We start from the raw sequence: 11,170 nt of genomic DNA, 5'->3' as shown, positions 1-11,170 counted from the left end.
GGGGGGGGCGGCTCCGGTGGCCCCGGGCGAGTGAAAGGGGGGGGGGGGGGGCGATACCCGCGGGGTCCGGGCGGCGGCGGCAGGAAGGGGGGCGTGGTCTATATTGGCCACGCCCACCGGGTGGGGCTCAGCCAATGGCTGTGCGGGCTGTTGATTGACCACGCCCGTAGTGGGCGGGGCTTAAGGGTAGCCACGCCCCTTGTTTTGGTGTAACGGTTTCCGTGGCCACGCCCACTGGGGAGCGCGCCAACGGGTTTCGCGGGAACGTGGCCACGCCCACAGTGGGCGGGGTTTCGCTGTGGCCACGCCCACCCCGTGTGTTTGTATTATATATACAGCATAACCGACCCCCAAACCCAAGGACCCCCAAACCCAAAGAACACGCCCCCCCCATTCTGTGACCCCCAAACCCAGGGACCCCCAAAGCCAAGTAACACACCCCCCCTTCCCTGCACCCCCAGACCCTCCCTTACCCCTCCGGTCCTGCCCCAGGAGGGGGTCCTAGAATGGGGGGGGGTGTTCCTTGGGTTTGGGGGTCCCTGGGTTTGGGGGTCCCAGAATGGTGGGGGGGGGTGTTCCTTGGGTTTGGGGGTCCCTGGGTTTGGGGTCCTTGGATTTGGGGGTCACAGAATGGGGGGGGGGGTGTTCCTTGGGTTTGGGGGTCCCTGGGTTTGGGGGTCACAGAATGGGAGGGGGGGGCGTGTTGCTTGGGTTTGGGGGTCCCTGGGTTTGGGGGTCACAGAATGGGGGGTTGTTCCTTGGGTTTGGGGGTCCCTGGGTTTGGGGTCCTTGGGTTTGGGGGTCACAGAATGGGGGGGGGGTGTTCCTTGGGTTTGGGGTTCCCTGGGTTTGGGGGTCACAGAATTGGGGGGGGGTGTCCCTTGGGTTTGGGGGTCCCTGGGTTTGGGGGTCACAGAATGGGGGGTGTGTTCCTTGGGTTTGGGGGTCCCTGGGTTTGGGGGTCACAGAATGGGGGGGTGTTCCTTGGGTTTGGGGGTCCCTGGGTTTGGGGGTCACAGAATTGGGGGGGGGTGTCCCTTGGGTTTGGGGGTCCCTGGGTTTGGGGGTCACAGAATGGGGGGGTGTTCCTTGGGTTTGGGGGTCCCTGGGTTTGGGGGTCACAGAATGGGAGGGGGGGGCGTGTTCCTTGGGTTTGGGGGTCCCTGGGTTTGGGGGTCACAGAATGGGGGGGTGGGTGTGTTCCTTGGGTTTGGGGGTCCCTGGGTTTGGGGGTCACAGAATGGGGGGGGGGGTGTTCCTTGGGTTTGGGGGGGTCCCTTGGTTTGGGGGTGTCCCAGGGTTTGGGGGTCACAGAGTGGTGAGGTCCCTTGGTTTGGGGGGGGTCCCTAGGTTTGTGGGGGGGTCCCTTGGTTTGGGGGATGTCCCTGGCTTTGGGGGTGTCCCCTAGGACTGGCCCCCCCCCCCCCCCGTTGCCCCTTTAAGAGGCTGCTCACCTGGCGCAGGTGAGGCCCAGGTGAGGCCAGGTGAGGCCCGGCAGCGCCATGGCCGCCTCCGCCCTCTTCATCCTCGACCTCAAGGGGAAGGTGAGGGGGGACCCCAAAAAATACCCCAGCGGGGGGGGGACCCACAAACCCGGGGGGGGGACACACCCCAAAACCCCGGGGGGGGGGGGGGGGAGGAGGGGGGGCTGCATCCTGCGAATGTGACCTTGACCCCTTGACCCCTAAGGGGGGTCCCCCAATTCTGACCCCCCCCCCAAACCCCAGGGGACCCCAATTCTGGCCCCTAAGGGGGGGGACCCCCAATTCTGACCCCCCCAGATACAGGGGTGCCCCAATTCTGACCCCTAAGAGGGGGGTCCCCCAGTTCTGACCCCCCCCAGACCCTAAGGGGACCCCAATTCTGGCCCCTAAGAGGGGGGTCCCCCAGTTCTGACACCCCCAGACCCCAAGGGGACCCCAAATCCAACTCCTAGGAGGGGGGGTCCCCCAATTCTGACCCCTAAGAGGGGGGTCCCCCAGTTCTGACCCCCCCCAGACCCTAAGGGGACCCCAATTCTGGCCCCTAAGAGGGGGGTTCCCCCAATTCTGACCCCTAAGAGGGGTGTCCCCCAGTTCTGACCCCCCCCAGACCCCAAGGGGACCCCAAATCCAACCTCTAGGAGGGGGGGTCCCCAATTCTGACCACTAAGAGGGGGGCCCCTTGCTTCTGTCCCCCCCCAGACCTAAGGGTCCCCCAAATCCAACCCCTAGGAGGGTGGGTCCCCCAATTCCGACTCCCCCAGACCCCAAGGGTCCCCCAATTCCGACCCCTAGGAGGGTGGGTCCCCCAATTCCGACTCCCCCAGACCCCAAGGGTCCCCCAAATCCAACCCCTAGGAGGGGGGGTCCCCCAATTCCGACTCCCCTAGACCCCAAGGGTCCCCCAATTCCGACCCCTAGGAGGGTGGGTCCCCCAATTCCGACTCCCCCAGACCCCAAGGGTCCCCCAATTCCAACCCCTAGAAGGGGGGCCCCCCAATTCCGACTCCCCCAGACCCCAAGGGTCCCCCAATTCCAACCCCTAGAAGGGGGGTCCCCCAATTCCGACTCCCCCAGACCCCAAGGGTCCCCCAATTCCAACCCCTAGAAGGGGGGTCCCCCAATTCCGACTCCCCCAGACCCCAAGGGTCCCCCAATTCCAACCCCTAGAAGGGGGGTCCCCCAATTCCGACTCCCCCAGACCCCAAGGGGACCCCAAATCCAACCCCTAGGAGGGTGGGTCCCCCAATTCCGAATCCCCCAGACCCCAAGGGTCCCCCAATTCCAACCCCTAGGAGGGTGGGTCCCCCAATTCCGACTCCCCTAGACCCCAAGGGTCCCCCAATTCCGACCCCTAGGAGGGTGGGTCCCCCAATTCCGACTCCCCCAGACCCCAAGGGTCCCCCAAATCCAACCCCTAGGAGGGTGGGTCCCCCAATTCCGACTCCCCCAGACCCCAAGGGTCCCCCAAATCCAACCCCTAGGAGGGTGGGTCCCCCAATTCCCACTCCCCCAGACCCCAAGGGGACCCCAAATCCAACCCCTAGGAGGGTGGGTCCCCCAATTCCCACTCCCCCAGACCCCAAGGGGACCCCAAATCCAAGCCCCAGGATGGGAGGGGTCCCCCAATTCCGACGCCGTGCGGGGAGGGTGACTCCGTTGTGCCCCCCAGCCCCTGATCAGCCGCAGCTACAAGGGGGACGTGGGTCTGGGGGAGATCGAGAGCTTCGCGGGGCTCCTGGAGCAGCGCGAGGACGAGGGGACCCTGACCCCCCTGCTGCCCCACGGCCACCTCCACTTCCTCTGGATCAAACACAGCAACCTCTACCGTAACCTCGGGGGGACCCGGCAACGGGGGGGGGGGGTGTGGAGATGGAGATGGAGATGGAGATGATGGAGATGGAGATGATGGAGATGGGGATGGAGGTGGAGATGATGGAGATGGGGATGGAGGTGGAGATGGAGGTGGAGATGGAGATGGAGATGGAGATGATGGGGATGGAGATGGGGATGGAGATGATGGGGATGGAGATGGAGATGGGGATGGAGGTGGAGGTGGAGATGGGGATGCAGGCGGAGATGGAGGTGGGGATGGGGATGGAGATGGAGGTGGAGATGGAGGTGGAGATGGGGATGACGGAGATGGGGATGACGGAGATGGGGATGACGGAGATGGAGATGACAGGGATGGAGATGACGGGGATGGGCATGGAGGTGGAGGTGGGGATGGAGGTGGGGATGGAGATGGGGATGGAGGTGGGGATGGAGATGGACATGGAAATGGAGATGGGATGGGGTGGGGATGGAGGTGGAGGTGGAGGTGGGGATGGAGGTGGGATGAGGTGGGATGAGATGGAGGTGGAGATGGGGATGGAGATGGAAATGGGGATGGGGATGGGGTTGGGGATGGAAGTAGAGATGGAGATGGAAATAGTGGTAGGACAAGGGATGGGATGGAGATGGGGTGGGCTGGAGGTGGAGATGAAGATGGGAAGGAGATGGCATTGAGATGCGGTAGGACAAGGGATGGAATGGAGGTGAGGGTGAGGGTGGAATGGAGATGGAGATCGGATAGGACGGAGACAGACGGAGATGGAGATGGAGATGGAGACAGAGATGGGGATGGGATGGAGATAGTGGTAGGACAAGGAATGGGATGGAAATGAGATGAAGATAGTGGTAGGAAAAAGGATGAGATAGGATAGAGATGGAGGTGGAGAGGGGGATTGGATAGGGTGGAGGTGGAGATGGAGATGGAGATGGGATGGAGATGGCATGGAGATAATGGAGATGGAGATGATTGGAGATGGAAATGGAGATGGAATGGAGATGGGGATGGAGATGGTTGTGGGACAAGGGATGGGATGGGATGGGGTGGGATGGGATGGAGATAGTGGTAGAACAAGGGTTGGGGATGGGGGTGGTGGGACCAGCAATGGGATGAGATGGAGATGAGATGTGATCAGATGGAGGTGGGATGGGATGGAGATGGGATGGTGGTAGGACCCGGGGGGTTGCTCCCCTTTTCCTTAACCCCCCCAGTGGTGGCCACCACCAAGAAGAACGGCAACGCCTCCTTGGTCTACGCCTTCCTCTACAAGGTGGTGGAGGTGAGCTTGGGGGTCTCGGGGGGGGGTCCTAGCGGGACAGGGACCCCCGTGTGGGTGGTTCCTTCTCCAAGAGGGGGTGACGGAGGCTCTGGGCGTCTCCTCCCCGAGGTTTTCTGCGAGTACTTCAAGGAGCTGGAGGAGGAGAGCATCCGCGACAACTTCGTCATCGTCTACGAGCTCCTGGACGAGCTGATGGACTTCGGGTTCCCCCAGACCACGGACAGCAAGATCCTGCAGGAGTGAGCGGGGACCTGGGGCCACCGGGGGTGGGGGGGGGACACGGGGACCTCCCGACCCCCCCTGACCCCCTCCCGATCCCACAGGTACATCACCCAGGAGGGCAACAAGCTGGAGACGGGCAAGTCCCGCGTGCCGACCACGGTGACCAACGCCGTGTCCTGGCGCTCCGAGGGGATCCGCTACAAGAAGAACGAGGTCTTCATCGACGTCATCGAGTCCGTCAACCTCCTGGTGAGAGCGGGGGTGGGGATGGGGATGATGGGGATGATGGAGGTGATGGAGATGATGGGGATTATGGGGATGATGGAGATGATGGGGATGATGGAGATGATGGAGATGAAGATGATGGAGATGAAGATGATGGGGATGGAGATGATGGGGATGGAGATGATGGGGATGGAGATGATGGGGATGGAGATGATGGGGATGGGGATGATGGGGATGGGGATGGAGGTGATGGAGATGATGGAGATGATGGAAGTGGGGATGATGGGGATGATGGAGATGATGGAGATGATGGAGGTGGAGATGATGGGGATGGGGATGGAGACAATGGAGATGATGGAGATGATGGAGATGGGGATGATGGAGACAATGGAGATGATGGAGATGATGGAGATGGGGTTGGAGATGGGATGGAGATGGAGATGGGGATGATGGGGATGGAGATGGAGATGGGGATGATGGGGATGGGGATGGAGGTGGGGATGGAGATGGAGGTGGGAATGGAGATGGGGATGGAGATGGGGAATGGGGATGGAGATGGAGGTGGGGATGGGGATGGAGGTGGAGATGGGGATGGAGATGGAGGTGGGGATGGAGATGGAGATGGGGATGGGGATGGAGATGGGGATGGGAATGGAGATGGGGATGGGGATGGGGATGGGGATGGGGATGGGGATGGGGATGGGGATGGGGATGGGGATGGGGATGGGGATGGGGATGGGGATGGGGATGGGGATGGGGATGGAGATGGAGGTGGGAATGGAGATGGGGATGGAGATGGGGATGGGGATGGAGATGGGGATGGGGATGGGGATGGAGATGGAGGTGGGGATGGGGATGGGGATGGGGATAGAGATGGGGATGGAGATGGGGATGGGGATGGAGATGGAGGTGGGACCAGGGCGAAGGAGTCTGTGGTGTCCCAGGTGAGCGCCACGGGCAGTGTCCTGCTGAGCGAGGTGGTGGGAACCATCAAGCTGAAGGTTTTCCTCTCGGGGATGCCCGAACTGCGCCTGGGCCTGAATGACCGCGTCCTCTTCGAGCTGACCGGCCGTGAGTGACAACCCCAAGGGACGGTGGCCCCCACCAATGGACCCCCACCTCTATCCTCTGACCCCCACCTCTATCTCCACTTCTATCCCCATCCCCATCTCCATCATCTCCATCATCTCCATCATCTCCATCATCTCCATCATCTCCATCCCCATCCCCGTCTCCATCGTCCCCATCCCCATCATCCCCATCATCCCCATCATCCCCATCATCCCCATCATCCCCATCATCCCCATCCCCTCCATCCCCATCCCCATCGTCTCCATCCCCATCCCCATCGTCTCCATCCCCATCCCCATCGTCTCCATCATCTCCGTTGTCTCCATCTCCGTTGTCTCCATCTCCGTTGTCTCCATCTCTATCTCCATCTCTATCTCCATCTCTATCTCCATCTCTATCTCCATCTCTATCCCCATCGTCTCCATCGTCTCCATCGTCTCCATCTCCATCTCCATGTCCATCTCCATGTTCATCTCCGCCTCTATCTCCATCATCTCTATCTCCATCATCTCTATCTCCATCATCTCTATCTCCATCATCTCTATCTCCATCATCTCTATCTCCATCATCTCTATCTCCATCTCTATCCCCATCATCCCCATCATCCCCATCATCCCCATCCCCATCTCCATCCCCATTCCCATCCCCACCTCCATCTCCAGGAGGGAGGAACAAGTCCGTGGAGCTGGAGGACGTCAAGTTCCACCAGTGTGTCCGTCTGTCCCGCTTCGACGTCGATCGCACCATCTCCTTCATCCCCCCCGACGGGGACTTCGAGCTCATGTCCTATCGCCTCAGCACCCAGGTGGGACCAGAAGCTCCTCCCGGTGGGGACGTGGGGGACACGGGGGACACGGAGGTGACCCCTTTGTCCCCATCCCAGGTGAAGCCGCTCATCTGGATCGAGTCGGTCATCGAGAAGTTCTCCCACAGCCGCGTGGAGATCATGGTCAAGGTGAGAGGCCACCAGCAGCACCATTGGGGACCCCTAGAGCCCCCCCAGCAGGTTTCTGCTGGGGCTGTTCCATCATTCCATGGTTCTCCTGGGACGGGAACCTGCTGGGAAGGTGTCACCACCCATGGGATTGGATCTCGATGGGCTTTGAGGTCCTTCCAACCCATCCCATCCCATCATTCCATGGTTCTCCTGGGATGGGAGGTGTCCCTGCCCACGGGGTTGGATCTGGATGGGCTTTGAGGTCCTTCCAACCCAACCGTTCCACGATTCCATGGTTCTCCTGGCATGGAAACCTGCTAGGGAAGGTGTCCCTGCCCATGGAGTTGGATCTGGATGGACTTTGAGGTCCTTCCAACCCAACCCATCCCACCATTCCATGGTTCTCCTGGGGTGGGAAGGTGTCCCCAGCCACGCTATTGGATCTGGATGGGCTTTGAGGTCCTTCCAACCCAACCCATCCCATCATTCCATGGTTCTCCTGGGATGGGAAGGGGTCCCTGCCCACGGGGTTGGATCTGGATGGGCTTTGAGGTCCCTCCAACCCCTCCCCCGCCCCCTCCCGCGGGTGGGCGTCCCCTGCAGGCCAAGGGCCAGTTCAAGAAGCAGTCGGTGGCCAACGGGGTGGAGATCGTGGTGCCGGTTCCCAGCGACGCCGACTCCCCCAAGTTCAAGACGAGCGTGGGCTCGGCCAGGTACCTCCCGGAGAAGAACGTGATCGTCTGGAGCATCAAGTCCTTCCCGGTGAGGGTCTCCTCCGCCCCGGGGAGGGGTCGGGGTCCCCGGTGGCCTCGGGTCCCGGCACCGACGGCCTCGGCCACCGCGTAGGGTGGGAAGGAGCATCTGCTGCGAGCCCACCTGGGGCTGCCCAGCGTCGAGAGGGAGGAGGACGAAGGGCGACCACCCATCGCCGTCCGCTTCGAGATCCCCTACTTCACCGTCTCCGGCATCCAGGTGCCACCACGGGGCAGGGGACACGGGATGGGGGGGGGGGGGACGTGGTCCACGGGGTCTCCAGGGTGGTGGGAACGAGGTCTATGGGGTCTTCAGGGTGGTGGGAACGTGGTCTATGGGGTCTCCGGGGTGGTGGGAATGTGGTCCATGGGGTCTCCAGGGTGGTGGGAACGTGGTCCATGGGGTCTCCGGGGTGGTGGGAATGTGGTCCATGGGGTCTCCAGGGTGGTGGGAATGAGGTCCATGGGGTCTCCAGGGATGGGGGTTTGAAGTTCTGGGATGGGGTGGTGGGAACAAGGTCTATGGGGTCTCTGGGGTGATGGGAACGTGGTCTATGGGGTCTCCAGGGTGGTGGGAATGAGGCCCATGGTGTCTCCAGGGTGGTGGGAACAAGGTCTGTGGGGTCTCCAGGGTGGTGGGAATGAGGTCCATGGGGTCTCCAGGGATGGGGGCCTGATGTTCTGGGATGGGGTGATGGGAACGTGGTCCATGGGGTCTACAGGGTGATGGGAACGTGGTCCATGGGGTCTCTGGGGTGGTGGGAACAAGGTCCATGGGGTCTCTGGGGTGGAGGGAACGTGGTCCATGGGGTCTCTGGGGTGATGGGAACATGGTCTGTGGGGTCTCCAGGGAGGTGGGAACAAGGTCCATGGGGTCTCTGGGGTGGTGGGAGTGTGGTCCATGGGGTCTCTGGGGTGGTGGGAACAAGGTCCATGGGGTCTCTGGGGTGGTGGGAACAAGGTCCATGGGGTCTCCAGGGAGGTGGGAACATGGTCTATGGGGTCTCTGGGGTGGTGGGAACGTGGTCCATGGGGTCTCCGGGGTGGTGGGAACGTGGTCCATGGGGTCTCCGGGGTGGAGGGAACGTGGTCCATGGGGTCTCCAGGGAGGTGGGAATGAGGTCCATGGGGTCTCCAGGGATGGGGGCCTGATGTTCTGGGATGGGGTGGTGGGAACAAGGTCTATGGGGTCTCTGGGGTGATGGGAACGTGGTCTGTGGGGTCTCCAGGGAGGTGGGAACATGGTCTCTGGGGTCTCCAGGGTGGTGGGAACAAGGTCCATGGGGTCTCTGGGGTGGTGGGAACAAGGTCCATGGGGTCTCCAGGGAAGGGGGTTTGATGTTCTGGGATGGGGTGGTGGGAACGTGGTCCATGGGGTCTCTGGGGTGGTGGGAACGAGGTCTATGGGGTCTCCAGGGTGGTGGGAACGAGTTCCATGGGGTCTCCAGGGAGGTGGGAATGTGGTCTATGGGGTCTCCAGAGAGGTGGGAATGAGGTCCATGGGGTCTCTGGGGATGGGGGCCTGATGTTCTGGGATGGGGTGGTGGGAACGTGGTCCATGGGGTCTCTGGGGTGATGGGAACGCGGTCTATGGGGTCTTCAGGGTGGTGGGAATGAGGTCCATGGGGTCTCCAGGGAAGGGGGTTTGAAGTTCTGGGATGGGGTGGTGGGAACAAGGTCTATGGGGTCTCCGGGGTGGTGGGAACGAGGTCCATGGGGTCTCCAGGGTGGTGGGAACGTGGTCCATGGGGTCTCCAGGGAGGTGGGAACAAGGTCTGTGGGGTCTCCAGGGTGGTGGGAACGTGGTCCATGGGGTCTCCAGGGAAGGGGGTTTGAAGTTCTGGGATGGGGTGGTGGGAACAAGGTCTATGGGGTCTCTGGGGTGATGGGAACGTGGTCCATGGGGTCTCCGGGGTGGTGGGAATGAGGTCCATGGGGTCTCCAGGGTGGTGGGAACATGGTCCATGGGGTCTCCGGGGTGGAGGGAACATGGTCCATGGAGTCTCTGGGGTGGTGGGAATGAGGTCCATGGGGTCTCCAGGGATGGGGGCCTGATGTTCTGGGATGGGGTGGTGGGAACGTGGTCCATGGGGTCTACAGGGAGGTGGGAACGTGGTCTATGGGGTCTCCAGGGAGGTGGGAATGAGGTCCATGGGGTCTCTGGGGTGGTGGGAACGTGGTCCATGGGGTCTCCGGGGTGGTGGGAACGTGGTCCATGGGGTCTCCAGGGCTGGGAGGGGGGGTCCCCGTGTTTCGGGTTCAGCGGGTGGCCCCGGGGTGGCCGCTGGTGGCCGCAGGGAGGTGTCCCCGGGGGGTCCCAACGTCCCCGTCCCCCCCCCCAGGTTCGTTACATGAAGATCATCGAGAAGAGCGGCTACCAGGCTCTGCCCTGGGTGCGCTACATCACCCAGAGTGGGGGTGAGCCCCCCCGACCCCCCAAAACCCCCTCTGAAACCCCCCTGAACCCCCCCACGACCCCCCCAGCCCCTCTTCTGCCCCCCCCAGCCCCAAAGCCCCCCCCAGCCCCCCCCGGACCCCCCCAATACCCCATTCACCCCTTCTGGACCCCCCTACGAGTCCCCTTTGAGCCCCCCCAGGACCCCCTGAGCCCCCCAGCCCCTCTCCTGCCCCCCCAAACCCCCCCGAGCCCCCCCAGGACCCCCCCAATACCCCATTCACCCCTTCTGGACCCCCCTACGAGTCCCCTTTGTGCCCCCCCAGGACCCCCTGAGCCCCCCAGCCCCTCTCCTGCCCCCCCCTCATTCCCAACCCCCCCACCGAGCCCCCCCAGGACCCCCCCAATACCCCATTCACCCCTTCTGGACCCCCCTACGAGTCCCCTTTGAGCCCCCCCAGGACCCCCTGAGCCCCCCCCCACCCCCAGTGCCCCCCTGAGCCCCCCCAGGACCCCCCCAATACCCCATTCACCCCTTCTGGACCCCCCTACGAGTCCCCTTTGTGCCCCCCAAGACCCCCTGAGCCCCCCCAGCCCCTCTTCTGCCCCCCCCTCATCCCCAATGCCCCCCCAAACCCCCCAGAGCCCCCCCAGGACCACCCCTCACCCCCCCTTCACCCCCCTCTTGCCCCCCCAGGACCCCCTGAGCCCCCCCAGCCCCCCAATTCTCCAGGACCCCCCCCCCTTGAGTCCCCCCCCCCTCACCCCTCTCTCCCTTTGCAGATTACCAGCTCCGCACCAGCTAAGGGGGGGGCTCCCGGACCCCCCCCCCCCGCCGCACCCCCCGGCCCCCCCATTTTTTATCCCATAAAGATAGAACTGACCCCCCCCCCTTTGTGGCTCTTTTTGGGGGGGGGGTGAATGGGTTTGGGGGGGTCTGGGGACACCGGGACCCCCCCCCAAATGGCTTGGGGGGG

General features: G+C 63.0%; 1 protein-coding gene across 1 annotated transcript; it reads left to right on the top strand.

Annotated features, from left to right (window-relative positions):
* The first annotated feature begins 1,487 nt into the window (after nucleotides 1–1,487).
* AP1M2 (adaptor related protein complex 1 subunit mu 2) lies at nucleotides 1,488–11,016 on the top strand. The gene is made up of 12 exons (XM_069882427.1): nucleotides 1,488–1,544; nucleotides 3,154–3,310; nucleotides 4,524–4,591; nucleotides 4,700–4,830; nucleotides 4,915–5,062; nucleotides 5,983–6,109; nucleotides 6,772–6,914; nucleotides 6,993–7,064; nucleotides 7,650–7,808; nucleotides 7,893–8,018; nucleotides 10,141–10,216; nucleotides 10,977–11,016. Exons 1-12 carry the CDS (start codon nucleotides 1,503–1,505, stop codon nucleotides 10,997–10,999), a joined length of 1,272 nt encoding a protein of 423 aa, XP_069738528.1. The 5' UTR covers nucleotides 1,488–1,502; the 3' UTR covers nucleotides 11,000–11,016.
* Nucleotides 11,017–11,170: the final 154 nt, after the last annotated feature.

This window comes from Phaenicophaeus curvirostris, unplaced genomic scaffold (assembly GCF_032191515.1).
Source record: "Phaenicophaeus curvirostris isolate KB17595 unplaced genomic scaffold, BPBGC_Pcur_1.0 scaffold_127, whole genome shotgun sequence".
Classification (NCBI taxonomy): domain Eukaryota; kingdom Metazoa; phylum Chordata; class Aves; order Cuculiformes; family Cuculidae; genus Phaenicophaeus; species Phaenicophaeus curvirostris.
This window is presented reverse-complemented; position numbering and strand designations above follow the sequence as displayed.